Source organism: Sinocyclocheilus grahami, unplaced genomic scaffold (genome assembly GCF_001515645.1).
Source record: "Sinocyclocheilus grahami isolate Dianchi unplaced genomic scaffold, SAMN03320097.WGS_v1.1 scaffold193.1, whole genome shotgun sequence".
NCBI classification, from domain to species: Eukaryota; Metazoa; Chordata; class Actinopteri; order Cypriniformes; family Cyprinidae; genus Sinocyclocheilus; species Sinocyclocheilus grahami.
Window position 1 is genome coordinate 187,935 of NW_015505372.1, and position 19,932 is coordinate 207,866.

At 38.3% G+C, this 19,932-nt stretch overlaps 2 protein-coding genes across 5 annotated transcripts; both read left to right on the top strand.

Moving 5' to 3' along the window:
* The first annotated feature begins 1,464 nt into the window (after positions 1-1,464).
* LOC107594950 (polyribonucleotide 5'-hydroxyl-kinase Clp1) lies at positions 1,465-5,261 on the top strand. Its single transcript, XM_016285182.1, has 6 exons — positions 1,465-1,706; positions 1,801-2,078; positions 2,165-2,272; positions 2,824-2,943; positions 3,046-3,183; positions 4,425-5,261. The coding sequence occupies exons 2-6, from the start codon at positions 1,803-1,805 to the stop codon at positions 5,118-5,120; spliced, it is 1,338 nt and encodes a 445-aa protein (XP_016140668.1). The 5' UTR covers positions 1,465-1,706; positions 1,801-1,802; the 3' UTR covers positions 5,121-5,261.
* Positions 5,262-5,464: 203 nt separating this feature from the next.
* LOC107594917 (palmitoyltransferase ZDHHC5-like) lies at positions 5,465-19,400 on the top strand. Of its 4 annotated transcripts, XM_016285131.1 has the most exons (13): positions 5,465-5,822; positions 7,114-8,365; positions 8,448-8,569; positions 9,900-10,057; positions 11,130-11,302; positions 11,402-11,504; positions 11,626-11,717; positions 11,810-11,924; positions 12,774-12,882; positions 13,818-13,924; positions 15,472-16,220; positions 16,522-16,538; positions 17,697-17,775. In XM_016285131.1, the coding sequence occupies exons 2-12, from the start codon at positions 8,229-8,231 to the stop codon at positions 16,535-16,537; spliced, it is 1,881 nt and encodes a 626-aa protein (XP_016140617.1). In that variant the 5' UTR covers positions 5,465-5,822; positions 7,114-8,228; the 3' UTR covers position 16,538; positions 17,697-17,775. The 4 variants fall into 4 exon arrangements, with proteins under 4 accessions (XP_016140617.1, XP_016140615.1, XP_016140616.1 ...); XM_016285129.1 differs by lacking the exon at positions 16,522-16,538 and having other exon boundaries at positions 17,697-19,400; XM_016285130.1 differs by lacking the exon at positions 16,522-16,538 and having other exon boundaries at positions 5,465-5,791; positions 17,697-19,400.
* Positions 19,401-19,932: the final 532 nt, after the last annotated feature.

Genomic DNA, 19,932 nt, shown 5'->3' on the forward strand with positions numbered 1-19,932 from the left:
AGCATATTATTCACTGTAAACATGTACTATGATATGCTACAGCAAGATTAATAAGAACATGTCAAGAGAACATGGTGTGCATGTTAAAAAATTATATTGATTCTAACTTGCTTTTATACGGAGTAGAAATTATTGTGCACATGAATCCCATCTTTCACCCTACTGCCAGTATCAGATGATAAATTTAAAAAAAACTGATATTGTAGTTCCACTTAAAGGGGTCATATGATGCTGCTAAAAAGCACATTATTTTGTGTATTTGATGTAATGCAATGTGTTTATGCGGTTTAAGGTAAAAAAAACACATTATTTTCCATATAATGTACATTATTGTTTCTCCTCTATCCCCCGCCTTTCTGAAACGTGTCGATTTTTACACAAAAAAAAAAAAGAGCGAGGTGTGCTCTGATTGGCCAGCTATCCAGTGCGTTGTGATTGGCCGAATGCCTCAAGCGTGTGACATTTGTTGCATCCAGTGGGGACATAATTACTGATTATAATGACTTATACTGTGTTTTTACGCGTTACGTATCGCGCTGCGTAAACATAAAACCATGTCTGCATTTGTGATCAGAGAAACGACAAACAAGCCTACTCTACACAAAAATTTAAGGGGGTCTGAATACTTTCCGTACCCACTGTATATATTTTTTTTAAGTTAATATGAGCCACGGGTACTGTTGTACAAGGAGAAACAGGGTTACAAACAAACAAACAAAAATGAATACAAACGGAGGAAAACTCAAGTAATAAAAGTGTCAGCACAACACATCCCAGATTTTTAGATTATTTGTGTATATTACATTTAGTAAACACAGTCATATAGATCACAATTTCCAAATAACAAGGCATAGTTGAAACAGGGGCCCAGCACATATGGGCATTATAGGAAATGAAAAGATAGACAAAATAGCTAAGAAAGCACTGCAAAAAGAGAGCATAGAAGCAGTCATCAGCCTTTCAAGATCAGAAGGAAAGAGTATAGTGTGGGGGAAAATTATTAAAGAATGGCAACAAAGGTGGGATCAAGAACTAAAAGGAAGACATTTATACTTGATTAAAAAAAGAGTTGGCACTGTGGAAAATAAGGGAGGAAACCGGAGAGAAGAGACTATTATGACCAGAGTAAGAATAGGGCATAATAAATAAATAAATAGCACTCTTCATATTATGGGAAAACATCCAATTTGTGACCAGTGCCAAATACCTGAGACTAGAACATGTGCTTATTAATTATTCAAAATATGAATTACAGAGGATGGATATGATAAATGACATGGAAAAAATAGGACTAACAGGACGTGGAGTAAAGAATATAATGGACTGCAGTAGGAGTGAACAAGGAATGAAATATTTGATTTGCTTTCTGACTAAAACGGGACTCATGACAAGAATATGATGACTACAGTATTTAGGAAATAACTAGAACCAGAAGATGGCAGTAATGCAACGGTAAGGATGCAAGCTGCCGTTAAAACTCAAAGAAGTAGAAGATAGTTGAAACAGTGGATGTCTGGAAGAGTCTTCTAGGCATGTTACGGTATATTTAATAATATTATTTGCAAATCCCGACCTCCATCAATGTAATTATATTCAACAGGCCAACGTTAACAAGCTAATACTATCTGAACTTATTTGACATAATCTAAATAAAACACGGTAACAGTTATTTGCCGAGGTAAATCACAAGGGACGAATTCAAACAGGTATAGCACAATAATTTGTTATTTTTTTCATCTTTAAGAATAGTACCTAGCTATATAGCAGTTTTTGAACATCCTAGTTCTCTATCTATCACAGCCATGACTGCAGAAGCCTCAGAAAAGTCAGCGGAGGAGGGCATGAGTTCGTCGGGCAGCGCTGGCACTTCAGGTACGCGATTTGACCTGGAGAGAGAGACAGAACTGCGCTTTGAGGTCGAAGCAGGAGAACGAGTCCAGCTCGAGCTGTTGTCCGGTCTGGCAGAGGTGTTCGGTTCCGAACTGAACCGAAATAAGAAGTACACTTTTGGGCCAGGCTCTAAGATTGCTGTGTTCACCTGGCAAGGCTGCAGTGTGTCGCTGTCAGGCAAGACGGAGGTGAGAGGTTAACAATGTCAGTGGATGTATATAATGACATGGAATGCTAAATCAATTCAAACATGTCTTTTTTTCCATAAATATAGGTGGCTTATATCTCCAAAGATACACCCATGCTGCTGTATCTCAACACCCATGCAGCTCTGGAGCAGATGAGACGTCAGGCAGGGAAAGACAATGAGAGAGGCCCTCGGGTATGTAAACAAACTTCCCAAACAATTTGTTTCTAAAATTTGGGGTTAGTAAGAAAAAAATACTTTTACTTAGCAATAGCAAGTATGCATTAAATAGATCAAAAATGACGGTAAAAACACATTTATAATGTTATAAAAGATTACTATTTCAAATGAATGCTGTTCTTTTAAACTTTTTATTCATCAAAGAATCCTGAAAAAAAAAATCACACTTTCCACAAAAATATTAAGCACAACTGTTTTGAACGTTGCTATAAAAACACTCCAACAAATCGGCATATTAGGATGATTTCTCAAGGATGTGACACTAAAGACTGGAGTAATGGCTTGTAAACATTCAGCTTTGCCATCACAGGAATAAATTACATTTTAAGAGAGAAAACTTATTTTAAATTGTGATAATATTTCACAATATTAATATAATATAAATGCAGCCATGGTGAGCATAAGATAATTAATTAAACATCAAAAATATCTTACCAACTCCTTATGAACTTTTGAATAGTAATGTATATTTAATATAACAAATTAAACATGTTTTGTTTTCGTAGGTAATGGTTGTCGGACCAACTGATGTGGGAAAGACAACAGTTTGTCGAGTGTTGCTGAACTATGCTGTGCGACTGGGACGAAGGCCTACGCTGGTAGAACTGGATGTCGGCCAGAGCAGCGTAAGTAAATTATGCTAGGATGATCAGTGCATCATCTGCTAAACATTACAGGCTTGTGAGACTTGAAGTGTTATATGCATGTTTAATTGTTCTTGTCTGTAGGTCTCTGTGCCTGGAACTATGTCAGCTCTGTGCATAGAGCGTCCTGCTGATGTAGAAGAAGGTTTCTCTGTGCAGGCTCCGCTAGTCTTTCACTTTGGCTCTACCACACCAGGAACAAACATCAAACTTTACAACAAGGTAATGACAAAATTGCACTTAAGGGAGTGTTGTCTTTACACTTCAGTGATATACTGAGCTTTGGCCCGTAAATTATTAGAACAGTTTGAGCTTGGCACAAAATAGAAAGTTCCAAACTATCCTGGCACTGTTTAATCAATAATAACAAGGAGAAGATGCATTAATCTTTCTCTTAATGCAACTCTAAAGTCTTGTTCTTCTGCAATTGTTAACACAAAAACAATAAAGTCACTTTCTGTAGCAGTAACTGAAGAAGCAGTAGTACTCACCAGTTGCATGTTGACATGAAAATGATGAATCATCTTTTGCATTTTTAAAATCATTGCACAGCAACATTATTGGTATTACTAGAGTGAAAGTGTTTACGCTTACTTTATGTATGTTCCTGGTTCTTGGTCCATCAGTGCATGTTATTCTAAATTTAAAAAATGTTCATCTTACTGTCTTATTGTTTTTTTTTTATGTATAGTATGTACTTACTGTATTTATGTTACATACTGCTTAATAAAATATTAACAACTATTTTAATGTTACCATTTCTTTTTTGTTTGTCAAATCTTCAATATTTTGGGCTGCTTAAAGACAAAATAGTGCTTTCCTAATTTTTTTTTGTCATATACTGTTAGATTGTAATACACTGCCATTCAAACAGTTGGGGTCAGTATGATTTTTTTTAAAAGAAATAATACTTTTATTCAGCAAGGATGCATTAAATTGATCAAAACTGCCACTAAAGACTAACACTGCTACGCAAAAAAAAAAAAAAAAAATCTGTTTCAAATGTTGCTTTTTTTAACTGTCAATTCAGAGAATCCAGAAAATAAAAACAGTATCATGGTTTCCCCTAAAATATTATGCAGCACAACTGTTTTCGACATTGATATTAATAATAAATGTTTCTTGAGAACTGAATTATAATATAAAAATGATTCTGAAACATAGTAATTACTACTAAAAATTCAGCTTTGCCATCACATGAATAAATATTTTATTAATAGTCATTTTAATTTGTAATAATATTTCACTGTTTCTGTTTTTTTGTTTTGTTTTTTTTTTATAATTATGCAGCCCTGCTGAGCCTAAGAAACATCTTTTTAATAACAGTGTATGTTAGAATACAGATGTAAAATGGGTTGTGAATGCTGTTTCATGTTGACTTTAAGTTGGTTCAGTATGCATTATCCAGACATATTAATAAAATATGTAATAATGAGTCTCTTTTTTTCTCTTTGGGTGTGTAGCTGACTTCCAACCTTGCAGAAGTGTTTTCTCAGCGCTGTGAGGTGAACCGCAGGGCTAGTGTGGGTGGCTGTATAATCAACACCTGTGGCTGGGTCAAAGGTTCAGGCTACCAGGCTCTGGTCCACTGCGCTTCAGCTTTCCAGGTGGATGTTGTTATAGTCCTGGACCAGGAGCGTCTCTATAATGAGCTTAAACGTGACCTGCCACACTTTGTACGTGTCGTCCTTCTGCCAAAGTCCGGCGGTGTGGTGGAGCGCTCCAAGGACTGCCGACGAGAGTCACGGGATGAAAAGGTCCGGGAATACTTCTACGGCTTCCGTGGAACTTCCTTTTACCCTCATGCTTTTGATGTGCGCTTTTCAGATGTGCGTATTTACAAGATCGGTGCACCCTCAATTCCAGACTCCTGTCTCCCTCTGGGTATGTCCCAGGACGACACCCAGCTCAAACTCGTGCCAGTCAGCCCTGGCAGGGATTTAACCCACCATGTGCTGAGTGTGAGTTCGGTGGATGATGATGCCGAGGTGGGTGCAGGACAGAGCAGAGGGATTTTAGAGAGTCCTGTGTGTGGTTTCATAGTTGTGACAGCAGTGGACACACAAGCTCAGGTGATGACGGTTCTTTCACCAGCGCCCAGACCCCTGCCGCGACACACTCTGCTCATCATGGACATTCGTTTCATCGACCTTAAATAGAAGCATATAAGTCTAGCAGAGATCTTTACTCAAAAGGGACACCATCTTTTCACATATGTTAAGTTCTTACAAAATATTTATAGCTGTGTTTAATATTCAAAGGACAAATTTTAATTATTATGTACATAAGTAAAAGCTTCTGTATTTTTTTTTTAAATAAATTAAATGACAATTTCATCTGTCCTTCTGAACAAACAATAAAACAAACCGAAACCTGTTTGACTACAAGTTATTCTGCATGCCAATTTTATTTAATTTTTTCAATTAAATTACTTACTTTGAGCAAACAAATCGAGCAATTAATTATTCTGGCATGCTAGATATTGTGTAGACAAGAATCTCTTCCGGATCTTTCCTGCATGTCCTATACCGGTGTCCTTAAACGATGCTGGGGCTGAAAAAGATGATGATGATGCCTTGTTAAGGGTTTTATTTTTGGCTTATCAGACTCTGCATCGGATAAACGACTTGGGGAGTTTTCAGCCCCGGGTGTACACAGATCAAAAGCCGTTTCCCAGGCCGTAGAAAGACACGGAGATTAAGGGAGAGAGAGGACAGAGAGAGCTGAAGCTCCTCTCCCATCAGATAATACCGCTGACCCGGGCGGGGATGCAGAAGAGAAACCGAGTTTCCAAATTGCACGATGTGTGAATAAACGCCAGCCATTTAAAGTACGTAAACATTCGGGATATACGATACTGAGTGAGTATATACAAGTAGATAACATTCATAATAGATGTGTTGTTTGTGTAAATGCGTTTAGGCAGGTCGCTGTTTGCGTTTGCTCTGTTTCGACATCGGATCGATATGGCTGCATTTGAGCTTCCTTCAGTGGACGCTCTAACAATTAAGAGTCCGAGGCTTCACTGTGCGGCCTAGTTAAACGGAACGGAAAACACGGGCCGAAAAGTTAAATGGTCGTATTTTGGTGTGGTTTATAAGTTAATTGTGCAACTGTTTAATCAATATGCAGCATTCTTGTGTTTTGTAATCCAAATCGTCTTGTTTTACTTCGTAAGGTAGTGTTTTGGAGGACGATATTATTAGCTGAGATGATAAGCTAGCCAAAATCGGACACAACCGTAGTGTTTTTGACTCCAATTTTGCCTTTTTGTCTGAAATCGTTTATGCTTAGATATTCAATTAACCCGTTTGGTTTTTGCTGTAGTGAATTACTGTGTCACTTAATGAGTTGCCTACTTAGACAGAATCTTTGGGCATTATAGTTTTATTAAGGTGCGTGCAATCCACATATGATGCCCTGAAATGCTGTCTATGTAGATAGGCAGCTCACAAGGCTTTTAAATGTAAGATTTATTCTTGCTGAAAATGCACTGCATTCATCTACATAACTTAGTCAAACATCATAGATAGCTTTTTTCCGTAACCCCCCCCCAGCTTGTTATTGATTATGTGGTCCAATCAGATATCATCTGACATCCATCATCCAGTTCATTATTGATTAAAAGTTGATGTTCAGATATGATTTAACATGTTTATGAATTGATCAAATCTATATATAATTCCCATGTAAAGTGAATTCGTTTTCAGGTTGGTACTGTGAATGAAGAGAGCAGGAGTAGCTACAAGAAAAGGAGATTATGAGTGGTGTAATAAGGCTTGTGTTTACGAGACTCAAGGTCACTGCGTGGTCAGTGTGACAGCAAACACAAGGAGAAAAAGGGGATTGTAAAGGGGGGATGGGGTTGAATTGTATACACAAAACCTGGTGAAGAATACAGGAAAAAAAGAGGCACACCCTTTCCTGGTGAGTCAGAAGTTGTGACACAGGGCAGCAAAAGCGTGATCAGGTTTCAACATGATGTGTGTGTACATAGATGTAGCTTTCACAATTCATTGCTTTGTTTCGCCTAGTTCATGTGATCATTCGTATGATATGGGCTGCTTGGAACTAGTGTGGAGAACTTCAAGAATTTGTAAGATCAGGTCATGAGTTCATGTCTACGTGTTTAATTATCTTCTCTTCTTATAGATACCGCTCAGGCCTGTTAAGGAATCAGAAAGGAGGAGGGCGGCATTTTAGACTCATCAGTCTCATCCTTGTGAGGAAGAAGGGCCTCATGGGACGCTATGCAGGGTTAAAATGGTTTTGCACGCTCATGAGTTACCACAACCAGAAGTTTTCAACCCTGGACACAAACGGATCGCGTGCAGTTGCGATGGTGGACACACACTTTGGTGTGGGTGTACATTTTTTGCAAATGGACGTCTGAAACACAACTTATCATGTGGATATCTGCACTTGCAAGATTCATGTGACTTTGCAAACCGTGTTTTTCTGCTCGCTTTTCAGCCAGTTTGTCTCTCATCAAAGTGTGAGGCTAGATCACCTGAGATTGGAGAATGAGCTCTCATTTAGGGCACAAGACATCAAGAGCTCCGTTTCATATTTTGTACTCGTAATTACGGTCTTTTCTTAGACGGACTGTTCCGGAGGGAATCCAGACTCCACTGAGACTGTAGAAAGAGAGTCACATTTTTTGTCTTGTAGTTTCTTTTTTTTGTTTGTTTCACTGTATACCTCCCATCAAAACTGTTTTTTTTTTTCCTTTCTGTAGTCTAACGTCATGCTCTCATGCACTCATCTGCTGTGATGCTTTGAGAGATTGGAGATTGGTCTCTGAGCGAGTACTTTATGAATGCCTGAACTCAAGTTGCTGCTTTCTTTGAGCTCTTTTTGGTGTAACATGGGGCTTACCGGAGATTTGCACTAAAAGAGCTTTGCTGTCACTTGATTTTCCTTTTATTGACCAAATCTTCTTACATTCAAGCCATATGAACTTATTTTTAATGAAACTAGAGCTATTTTTGTATTACAGTAAAGTCATAGTATCGCATATTATGTGTATACAAATTTAGTCTATTTTTTATGTATCAGCACAGACGTATACAAAAAGACATCTGCACTATTTTACGTTAAGGTTTGTTTTTTGGAAAGAATGGCACCTTGATTTATGAGAACATAATCTGTTTCACTAAATTTATTGTTATGACCGTGGCTATACACCATCCTCACTCAGGTGGGAGACGACTTTCCTTCTCTCCCTGACGCCTCCCCCTGTTCCCCAGTTTTTTTGACGCCTCCAAATGCCTGTGGGTCTCAGTGTGGGCGGGGCTCTCGGAGACCCCTCCCCATCCCGCCCATTCCGCCCCAGTCGCTATGTGCCTGTGTCAGCAGCAACCGCCTTCCTTGTGGGGGCCACAACGCTGTTTCTCTGTTTCACGTGAGTAGAACCTAAATTCATTAAAATACAAATCGAATATATCAACAATACAGTAAGTGTAATGTGAGGCATCTCTATGCAGATGTCCGTGGCTGTCAGAGCGGTTCTCCTCCTCCATTCCGCTCTATAATGCTGTGGTCTTCCTCTTCACACTGGCCAATTTCTGTATGGCCACATTCATGGACCCCGGCATCTTTCCTAGAGGTATACACTTATGTTTTATGCAATTTACATTGGGAAAACGTGAGTAAATCCTACTTAGTTTTGTGAAGGTAGGTGAAGAGAAATATCTGAGATACACGATCTTAAAGATTGTGAAATTATTTTAATGATAATTAAGTAAGATTCCCATGATAGATCTATATCAGTATCTATATTATATTAATATACTAATAGCAGTTACCATAGTTATTACCATACCCAAAAAGTGTTTTCTTATTATCAGTTAAAACAAATATGATGGATATTAACAAATGTACACTAATGTTCAAAAGTTTTGAGTCATGAAAATATTTTTTCAAGAAATTAATGCTTTTATTCAGCAAGGACAAATTAATCAAATTTGTCAAAATTAAAACAAATTGATCAGAAGTGACAGAAAAGACATTTATAATGTTACTAAAGATTTCCGTTTCATATAAATGCTGTTCTTCCAACAACTTTCTATAAATTAAGATATTTATTAAGAATCTTAAATCTTAAATGTATCATGGCTTGCAGAAAAATATTAAACAGTACAACAGTTTTCAACACTGATAATAATAAGAAATGTTTCTTGAGCAACAAATCAGCATATTGATTTCTGAAGGATCACGTGACATTTAAGAATTCAGTTTTGCCATCAAATAAATATATTACATAAAGAAAAAAAATATTTTCAGTTGTAATAATATTTTACGCAGTAATGATTTTCACAGCATCCTTGATGAGCGTAAAAGACTTCTTTTGAAAATATTACAAATTTTACCGACCCCAAACTTTTGACCAGTAGCATATTTATATACAGAATCCAAAATTTGTACACTTTGTAAACTGCACACTTTGTAAATAACATATCTGCACACTTATAACATATCTGTACATTTATCTAAACGATTACATTTTTTATCTATACTTCTATTTCTGTATATAGTACATTATTTAATTTCAGTTTTGTTTCTTACATTAGTGTTATATTCCATCCCTACTGTGTTATTCCTATGTATGTCTGCACTATCATGTATGTCTGCACTATGTCTGTACTTTCTTCTACACTGGAAGCTTCTGTCATCAAGTCAAATTCCTTGTGTGTAAACATACTTGGTAATAAAGCTCTTCTGATTCTGATTTTACAAATACATTTTTTTGTACATTAAAATAAACATTACTTTCACGTGTCGTAAGTATAATATAAAATAAACCTCAGTGGTCCTCAAATTAGGCTTAATTTTTTTAATGCAAAATATACTTTTCTTATATTTTTGTGTTGATTTTGTGGTGAAGTATGATGTGAACGCTGAAAACAGCAGTTATCATTAGATTGTATGTTTTGCAGCTGAAGAAGATGAGGACAAAGAGGATGATTTCCGGGCTCCACTTTATAAGACGGTGGAGGTGAGGGGCATTCAGGTGCGGATGAAGTGGTGCTCCACGTGTCGCTTTTACAGACCACCGCGCTGTTCACACTGCTCCGTGTGTGACAACTGTGTGGAGGTACATGCACATTCATCATAGGTTCACACTAAACAAACTCTTAAAGGGTTAGTTCACCCAAAAATGTAAATTGGCACACAAATTACTCACCCTCAAGTCATCCTAGATGTATATGACTTTCTTCTTTCAGACGAATCCAGTCGGAGTTATATTAAAAATAGTCTTTGATCTTTCAAGCTGTTTAATGCCACTCAGCAGGTGTTGCATGCATCAGTCCAAAAGAAGTTAAATAAGAAGTGCCCCAAAAAAAGTGTCTCACACGGCTCCGGGGGTTGAACAAAGGCCTCCTGTAGCGAATCGATGCGTTTTTGTATGAAAAATATCCATATTTAAAATGTAATAATCACTTTAATCTAGCTTGCGCTAACGGTTGTACATGGAAGCAGTTCCGGGCGGATGACGTATGAGTTCAGCGTTGCGCATGCGCCAGTGAGTCTCGTGAAAACCAACGTTTGTTAACAGGAGCAAAGGAAGCAAAGTTTCCTTACTTTAGCAAAGGAAAACCAGTCTCCTCTTGGCTTATATCGAAATCCTCTGACATTCTTCTTTACAAATCCTTGTTTTGTACTTCTAATAAGTGCCAGTAGTTTTGTTTTGATCTCTCCCCTGCGCTTCCGCGTTCGTCACTTCTGAGCGCATGCGCAAAGCTGACCTCATACGTCATGCTCCTGGAGCTGCTTCCGTGTAGGACTGTTGGCGCAAGCTATATTAACGTGATTATTAAGTTTTGAATATGGATATTTTTCTTACAAAAACGCATCGATTTGCTACAGGAGGCCTTTTGAGCCGTGTGAGACACTTTTTGTATGGATGGGCGCTTTTTATTTAACTTCTTTTGGACTGATGCATGCAAAACCCGCTGAGTGGCATTAAACAGCTTGAAAGATCAAAGACAATTTTTAATATAACTCCGACTGGATTCGTCTGAAAGAAGAAAGTCATATACACCTAGGATGACTTGAGGGTGAGTAATTTGTGGGCTAATTTTCATTTTTGGGTGAACTAACCTAAAAAAGTCTTGACTTTTTGTTTTGTTTTTTTATTGTCTAAACGCATGTGTGTTTGTGTTTAGGAGTTTGACCATCACTGCCCATGGGTGAACAACTGCATTGGCAGGAGGAATTATCGTTATTTCTTTCTGTTCCTGCTCTCGCTCACAATTCACATTATGGATGTGTTTGGCTTCAGTCTGCTGTACATCCTCCATCACACTAAACAACTGGACCAGGTCAACTCTGGGGTCACGTATCCTTTACGTACATAACGCACTCATAAATGCATGTAATCTCATGAATATACATCGACCTCTTCATTGTTCTTTGGTATCCTTAACGCACTACTCAGTATGGCGGTGATGTGTGTAGCTGGTCTGTTTTTTGTACCGGTTGCGGGACTCACTGGGTTCCACACTGTCCTTGTTGCCAGAGGGAGAACAACTAACGAACAGGTGTGTGTGTGTTTGGGTGTGTCCCTTGTCCACATTGTGTGTGTTTGGTCAAACAGAATGATGTTATTTTTCTGCCTGATTTCTAAGGGTGTGTTCTAAAATTTCCTCTCTTCACCCTCAGGTGACTGGGAAGTTCAGGGGTGGCGTTAACCCCTTCACACACGGGTGCTTAAAAAACATTGCACACGTGCTGTGTAGTTCACAGGCTCCCAGGTTCACAAATCTTACTTCCTAACAAATAAAGATGTGTTTTGCAGATTGTGTTGGAATTATAGTTCTAATTTTATACGCACGTTTTTGTACAGGTATCTTGGTCGCTTGCGAAAGCCTCTTTCGGTTCAGGTCCAGCCACCATTTCTGCGGCCACCTCTATCTGAAGCGCAACTAGCAGCTAAAGTTCTGGATAATGGCATCCAACAGGTACAAACACATTATCATACACTTTGTTTTTTTATGCTAACGGTCATTCTTGGCAGCGGCAGTGCTTTCCAAATGGATTAGATATGTAATGCTATATTTTTTTTTTTTACTTTTGTGCAGTGTAAATAGATTTGAAAATATAATAGATAAACAATATAAGTTAAAGCATGTTATGTTAATGCTTGCCTGCTTTTTACCATGTTTTAGAGGTGTGATGTGTGCTACTGAGCTAGGCTGCGTTTCCCAAACGCATCGTAAGCTTAAGTAGATTGTAGAAGCATTGCCACTAATGGTCTCTACAATCAACTTAGCTTACGATGGTTTTGAGAAACTTAGCCTTGGGCTGGTAACTGAAAGGTTGTAGGTTCAAAACCTACAAATCCATAAAGTTAAACAATGATCGATAATAATTTTGGTAATAATAAAATGGTATTTTTGACGCATATATGAATTTGTTTCATTTAATCTTTTTTATTAATGTTGGGCAGCCAGTAAGTGGTCATTAAATTATTTATATAATGAATGCTAAATGTATATTATTAAAATATTTATTATGAATGTTATCTGTATCTGTTGTAGCCTAATAATAATTATTCACATTGGTTGTAATACTCGATATCAGTTGAACTTTTTCAGCCTTAGTTCATAAACTTTACACTAATCTAATATTTGTCATAGTCTTGTTTTGTCTATGTAGAGAGCTGAAATTAGTTAACTTTCTTTTGAAATTTGTTGACGTGCATGTGAAAGATCTCAGATAAGAGTGGGTTTGTAAAATCCCTTTAGATGAGTAGGTTATTTTTGTTAAGAGTTGTTCTGTGTGTGTGTGTGTGTGTGTGTATACTTCAGTCTAAAAGTAGTTTGGAGATAATGGAGAGTCAGTCCATTGATGCTGATCCCCCTCCACCACCTAAACCAGAGCACAGATATCCTGGGCTGCCTCACACACAAAATGAAGGTTAGTGCATACACAGACATTTTTATAACTGTCAGATCATTTACAGCATCACTACAGCATTTTTTTGGCTGTTATGAAGCATATTAATGCCAAGATCTTATTAAATGGAATCAGAACCTGTTTTTCAGGATAAACCAGTGTTTTATGTTAATCATAGATGCAAACTCCTCACCTTTCAGTGACAACTCACTTTTTTGAGATCAAAATAGGTCACCTATGAGATTTGCTTAGAGCCAATGAGAAAGTGTTTTATGGGGTGGGGGGGGGGTGTCTTACAAGGGGACTTGTGATCTTACAAGGGTAAATAAAGAACTGGGGACGGTTGCATAAACTGTTTAGACTAGTCTTAAAAAGTTAGTCATCTAATTTTTCTTCAAGACTGGTCATAACTTCAAATTCAGTTATGAAAAGGTAGATTGGTCTTATTTGTATTGGAAAAGTAAGACTGATTACCCCTTGGTAACTGCTAGTTGGTCAAACTAGCTCTTAAGACAGTCTTAACATGGTGGCTAAGTTGATGCAACTTGGTTCTGCCAAATCACCCATTGGTTGTTTCAATAAGTTTTGTATAGTGTTTTCATTACTTCAGAAACTGTCTAGAAAGTGTAATATTTTATGTATTTGAGGTCTGAGGTGTGGGAACAGTAAAGAGAGAGGGAAAACATTTTGCATTTTAGGACATATAAGGTAATAAAAAATAATTTAAATATCTTTAAAAGAAATTCCGTGTAGAGCATGTCCCCGATCCGTGCAATGTTCTCACCTTTTTTCCCGCTTTGTTTGCATCTCTGGTTAATTGTGTATTTTGTTTCCAATGTACTATGCTTTAATTGTATTCAATTAATAGGAATTTTAAATCTACATGAGCCATATTATAAATATTCAAATAAATATTTAACTTTTATAACTTTTTTTGCATCTTTTCTTCCAATCAGAGTGCAGCTTGCTGACTGAGGCTCCACCCACACCTTCATTGTATAAATACAGGCCGGCCTACAGCAGTCCAGGAAAAAACCACACAGCCTCAGCACATTCCAGCAAGGTAAGTCTAAGTGCAGTACACACAAATACAGGCAAGTTCATACTGAAACTTGGAATTTTTTTTTTTTTGATACAACCGTGATCTACTGCACTTGAGGTTTGCATTGCATTTTTTTTTTTTTTTTTTTTTTTTTTTTTGTTAATACATTGAATCCTTTCTTTTATTATTTTTCTTGAATATCTGAAATCACTGGCAGTCAGTGAGCGAGTAAGTTTAGATGCGAGTTATCCGTTGTTATGGTGTGTTTTGCACCTTGCTCTTGTGTTTCGTCATTTTGACTCTGCAGTTGTTGCGTTTGATTCAAGCTGGACTCTCTCCTGTTGCTGTTTTCCTCTCGTTCTGAAGCATAACTTGAATCATTTCCTTTCCTTCATCCATTCTGTAAAAATGGCATGAATTTAGTGTCAAATCCTCCTTGATGTTTTAAGCATAATTTATGTGCATTCATACGTTCCTACAGAGCCCCTAAGGGGACATTGTGATGGGAGAAAATATGAGAAAAAATGTTTCAAAGCTTTTGTGTTTATTCACAAAACTTTTGAATTTGCAATGCTCACTTGCAATGCTTTTGCACTCCCCCAAAAAACTTTTGAGTTTCCTCGCAAAACTGTTGCAATCGTTCACAAAACTTTCCAGTTTTTGGAGGTTTGTCTGGTAAGGGGGAAAAAAGTTTTTTATAAACTATATAAAATATTTTTGTGTTTAAAATAAGTGGGAAAATTACATTTTAGTGCTTCTGTTTGTTTTGTGTTCCCCCAGGAAACGTGTTCACTCACAAAACTTGTGAGCTAAGAATAAAAAATTATTAATGATATTGATTATTTTACAAACAATATAAGATATTTTGTTTAAATGTGTGATTTAAATATTCGATAAATAGTGTTTCAGTGTTTTGTTCACATGCAAATCTTTTGCATCCCCAGAGACACTTTGCATTTGCTTGCGTATAAATATACGCTCGCTGTGTTCCATTCTGAAAGGCTCATCCCTATGCCCTACTCCCTTCATCTTTAAAGCGTTTACCCTCCAGAGTTACAGCTTCAAAAGGAGGAAAGGGACCAAAAAACTGTTCCTTGGAATGCACTTCTGTATCATCTTGCAGAGCCAATTTAGGAGGTGCCATAGTCACACAATTAAACCTGTGCAAAGAGTGATGGGAGCAAAGGTTCCCTTCTAAATCCTTCGTTCAGCAGGGCCCTTTTAAGTGGCCAGTTTTGAGCTCTTTGGATTGGAACTACTCTTCAATATGGCGGCCATGATTGTTCTTGTTGTGGATTTATCCTATTAGGAATGCATTGATAGTTTTTCCATGATAATTTTTACGAGCAGACACAAAAGTTTTGGAAAGAATGCAGAAGCATTTAAATATTGTCCTCCAACCTCCAATATTTTGTCCATCACTATGTCCCCTTAGGAACTCCGTACGTCCCTTTATACGGTGTGGTTTGCTCAAACGTTCAGTTGTGTGGCATCTTTCATGTCTTTGGTGATGCTTCAGCTCCTGGGAACGTTTGGAGTACCGTTTCTGTCTTTCTTTTTCCTCTCAGATGAGTCGAGGGAACAGTATGACCGAGTCTCCCTCTGTCCCCGTCACCACTGGGCAGCCCAGCTACCGCTCAGACCCCAGTTTGTCAAGCCGAGGGGGTGCAGGGTTCCGTGGGGGAGGGGAGGGAGGTAGAGCAGGCTCGGGGGGCCTGGGTGGGGCCTCTGCGTTTGGTGGGCGATCCTACCCTTCTTTTACCGACACCCTACTCCAATCAGCAGCAGCCTCTTGCTCCTCAAGCCTTCGCTCTGCCCATACGGCCCACAATGCCCTCGGGCCTCTCATCTCTGAGGGTACGACCTCCACTAGCTACAAGAGTTTAGCCAATCAGACACGCAACGGCAGCTTGTCGTACGAAAGTCTGCTGACACCCTCCGAAAGCCCGGAGTTCGAGTCTGCTGCTCACGAGCTGTCCCCGCCCAGACCGCACCCTCCGCACTCTCTTAGCACAGCACCGGGGGCCCCGCCTATTTTGGGGTACACGTCCCCTTTCCTGTCGGCTCAGCAGAGGGAGGGCTCTCTCCAGGCCTGCCCTGCCTCCCTAAGACCCTCCCCCAACAGAGCTTTCCTGCGCCCAACAAGCTCACCCCCTTCTCGGGCTCCGCCCCTTTCTCCTCGCGCTCGCTCATTGGGCTCCCCTCCTCCTGGCCCCGCCCCTGGCCATACACATCTGGGCAAATCACTGTCCTATGGAGGTGGTGCCGAATTACAGCACCGCCCCTCTAGCTCAGGGGGCGGGACTCCGATGCCGAAGTGAGTAATGCCGTCTCTCTCTTTCCCCCCTCAGAAAAACCTGCACGCCTGTGTGTGTGTGATGGTCAAGTAGAACATTGAGGTCCAGTGTTCGTGGTTGTATTCATTTGCTTTGGTCTCTCTTCTTCTCTTTGTTCAGTAACACTGTCTCTTTCTTCCTGCAACCCATGGCCACTCTGCTGTCCCTTGAATTTCTGTACACACCCTCCATCTTTCTCTGTCCTTTTTCCTTCTCTGTTCTCGTTCTTTACGTTCATCTGCTCTCTTCTGCCCTCCCCTCCTCCTGCCTTGTGGCCATAAGGATGTCTCTGTGCTAAGGTTCGTCTCATTTTGCTTGTTATTTTGATGTCTTAAATGTCAACATGAAACTGAAATATACATTATTTTCATTGCATTCCTAGTTTTACATTAGTGCACATGAAAAAAAAAGTTAGGAAGTTAAGACAAATAGTTTGAAACCATTTTTTGGCTGACATTGCCAAGGCGGGGTGGATTATTTATTATGTTAACCAATCGACTAATAGCTATTTAACCATTGTTTTAGGCTACTGTTATAGCTCAAATATCCTTTTTAAAATCTTAATGTGGTATTTTCGTTAGTAATATAGAGTGCTGCAGTGATGGTAGACCAACCTGTAAGTTAGCATCACTCTTGGTTCCCTTGGGGAAAGTTTTAAAAGAGTCATCTGAAGTAAAAAGTCACTGTAAATGTAGCTAAACGTTCGCATTACTTCAACATTCGACAACTGCTTCAAAAATAAATTCCTGAAAGTTTGAGTTAGAATAGTTTGCAAGATCCATGATTATAAAAACAACGAGTCTGTAAATCGAACAAGTGAGTAGATAGGTTTACCTATTAAGTGTAAAGACATTTAATGTCCCCGACAACCTCTCTAACCAACTGAATTTTGCTGATTTCTCACCGAGAATGTTATCCAACTGGCTAACTGTATGCCATCATTTTCTGGTCAAAATGTGTTTGTTTATAGCTATATAATTTCCAGATTGTTTCACTTTTTTATAAAAAATATTTCTTATTAAAATTTTTATAAATACTGATAACAATATAAAATGCATTGCTAAAAATAAATCGATCATTATTTTATACCATTGAACAGTTTTCCAGTGCATTGAGGGCAAGTGAAACAGAACTAGCCCTTAGAACTTGATTTTTGTACAAAAAAAAAAAAAAAAAGGTTGATTTTGAGTTTCCTAACATTTGCAGATAAAATCATTTCATAACATTATGGAAATAAAGTGGCTTGTGAATGTCGATTCATGTTGACTTCAAACCTAGTTTGCGAATGTCTTGCTTGGGTTGTGTCTGTTGCATTTAATACATACAGTATAATCCCTACAACACTTTCAATGCATCCAAAATGTTTTTGGTTAAATGATTACCTTTTTCACATGCATCCTATTTAGGTTAACCGATTTCTATCTTCTTTTTTTTTTCCCCCCCCACCAAATATTCAGCTCGACTATTAAACAAAATGTGGCCAATCATAACACCCACTCACACAAACCTGCAGGAGGGATGAAGAAAGTGACTGGTGTTGGAGGAACGACCTATGGGATTTCAGTATGACAGTTTTTGCCCTCTAAGCTTCAGCCGGATGGATGTAAAGCTGCTCAACCGAACATGCAAAAAAGCATACAAGACTACAAGGAGAAATCGTAAGTGTTTCCCAGTCAAAGTTCATCAGTCACTGTGGAGGACGTACACTGAGAACATGGACCAGTGAAGACGAATCTTACAGAGTTTTGTTTTCTGAATATCAATATGGTACACAAATCCCACAGACTTTCTTAGTTATTTAAAGAATAATTTGGTACCTCAATGTATTACCTACCGATTTTTACGCAAGACTGTCCAATGATAAATGGACATTCAGCCTTAGTAGGCGGGACCATGTGAGACACTCATTCAAAATGACGTCAACAGAAACCACAAGCCTCTCAGCAGTCCGCCAATAAGCATTTGAAACACTGACTACATAAATCACTGTTCAGTCTTGCATATTCCATAGCACTCCGTTTCAAACCCCCAAAGAGACAGTTCACCAAAAATGACAATTCTGTCATTGTTTTCCAAACCCATATGGCTGACGCTCTTCTGTAGAACACAAAAGAAGATATTTTAATGAATGTTCACGCTGCTCTTTTACAGACAATAGTGTCCACATACTTTCCAGCTCCAACAAAGACAAAAAAGGCCATAAAACTGGTCAATCCCACTATGGGGAAACTTCCAAGGGGGCTTCAAGATGACTTAAAATGGTTTAAAATAAGAAATTAAAATGCTGTAAAGTCATATGACCGTTGACAGATGCAAAATGCAACAGTTGTTGTGGCAAGTTTGAAAATGTTCATGTGTGCTGATCACATAACTTTCATTTTTGGGTGAACTATTTCTTTTTTTTTTCTCCATTATTATTTTATACAGGTACAGATGTATATTATAAGTATTAAGTTTGATAAAGAAGATAATATTAAGATGCAGGCATATATGATGTATGATTGTTTGTTTTAGGTTGGATGGTGTTTGTCATATTTATATGGCTGCATCAGCCAGATGTAATTGTCAGCCAAAGAAACTCGGTCTGTTTGACGGATAGCACACTCGGCAAGTAGGAGTGAATGTATCTAAAGACACACAAGTTACTAGAGCACAAAATATTAAGCGAAAGATTATTTACATTAAGTACTGAATATATCGTATGCAAATTGTAACTTTGTGTCGGCGTGTCCACCAATCAAGAGCCATAATCTCTTGACAAATGGTCAGCCAATCACAAGAGAGTTTATTTATTTAGCCGGAGGAGGCCAGTGCAAGTACATGCTGGATGCACCATCATATAGATGGGGACATTGATTTTAAAATTTCGTTCTTTTATGTTGTTTGAACATTTTTTTTTAACTGGACATTGGTTAAAATAAACAGCCAGAGTACAGTGATTGTCTCCTCATAGATATATATAAGTTTGATTGTATTCGTCAATGTGAGGGAATGAGTGTGAAATTTTATTTGAACTAAGAGCACATTCCAACTATCCGTTTGGTTTGGTTCAGATCAGATCAGAGGTCGTTCACGTCTTTTGTCTGCTTTTTGAGATCTGAGGACCGGTCAGTGTAAGATAAACCGCTTATGCAGAGACACAAACAAGTTTTTTTTATCTTTTGTCATTTCCACCATGGCCTTATGATGCCTTTTAACTGTTATCAAGGGTGTTTCAGTCTGCATAATTGGCTCCTAGAGATGAGAGATAGAGGATTGTTGTGTTGGGTTTTGGGTAAGAATGCAGACTCGTTTAACCCTTCTGTATTCCTTTAATGCAGCTGACTCTGAGTCACATGAGCAACACATTTTCAACAGAACAATAAACAACAGAATGAACACGAGCTGAGTTTCCTCTTTTTTGTTTCAGTACTATATTGTCCTGATGTGTCTGATAATCAGCGGCTGGTTTAGTGTAAATGAAACATTCAATACAGGCACCTGTTTCAGTTATATCAAGCACCATCTGCAAACGCATCTCTTGTTCGGGAGAATTCAGCGGCAACTTGTGGTTTAAGTACTTTTGGGATTTGGTTAAGTACACGTGGTAATCCTTTGGCAAAAGCCACTAAGGCTGATACAAATCTTCTAGCTCTGTACCTTTCTGAGGTCAGGCAATATGCAGACAGAGGCCTCAAGAAATAAACTGAAGGA

Coding starts and splice junctions, on each gene's coding strand:
- LOC107594950 (XM_016285182.1), top strand. CDS start 1,803: ATGACTGCAGAAGCCTCAGAAAAGTCAGCGGAGGAGGGCATGAGTTCG. Junction 2,079..2,164: donor CGCTGTCAGGCAAGACGGAG/GTGAGAGGTTAA, acceptor CCATAAATATAG/GTGGCTTATATCTCCAAAGA. Junction 2,944..3,045: donor TGGATGTCGGCCAGAGCAGC/GTAAGTAAATTA, acceptor TCTTGTCTGTAG/GTCTCTGTGCCTGGAACTAT.
- LOC107594917 (XM_016285129.1), top strand. CDS start 8,229: ATGCCTGTGGGTCTCAGTGTGGGCGGGGCTCTCGGAGACCCCTCCCCA. Junction 8,366..8,447: donor ACGCTGTTTCTCTGTTTCAC/GTGAGTAGAACC, acceptor ATCTCTATGCAG/ATGTCCGTGGCTGTCAGAGC. Junction 16,221..17,696: donor GGCGGGACTCCGATGCCGAA/GTGAGTAATGCC, acceptor CCAAATATTCAG/CTCGACTATTAAACAAAATG.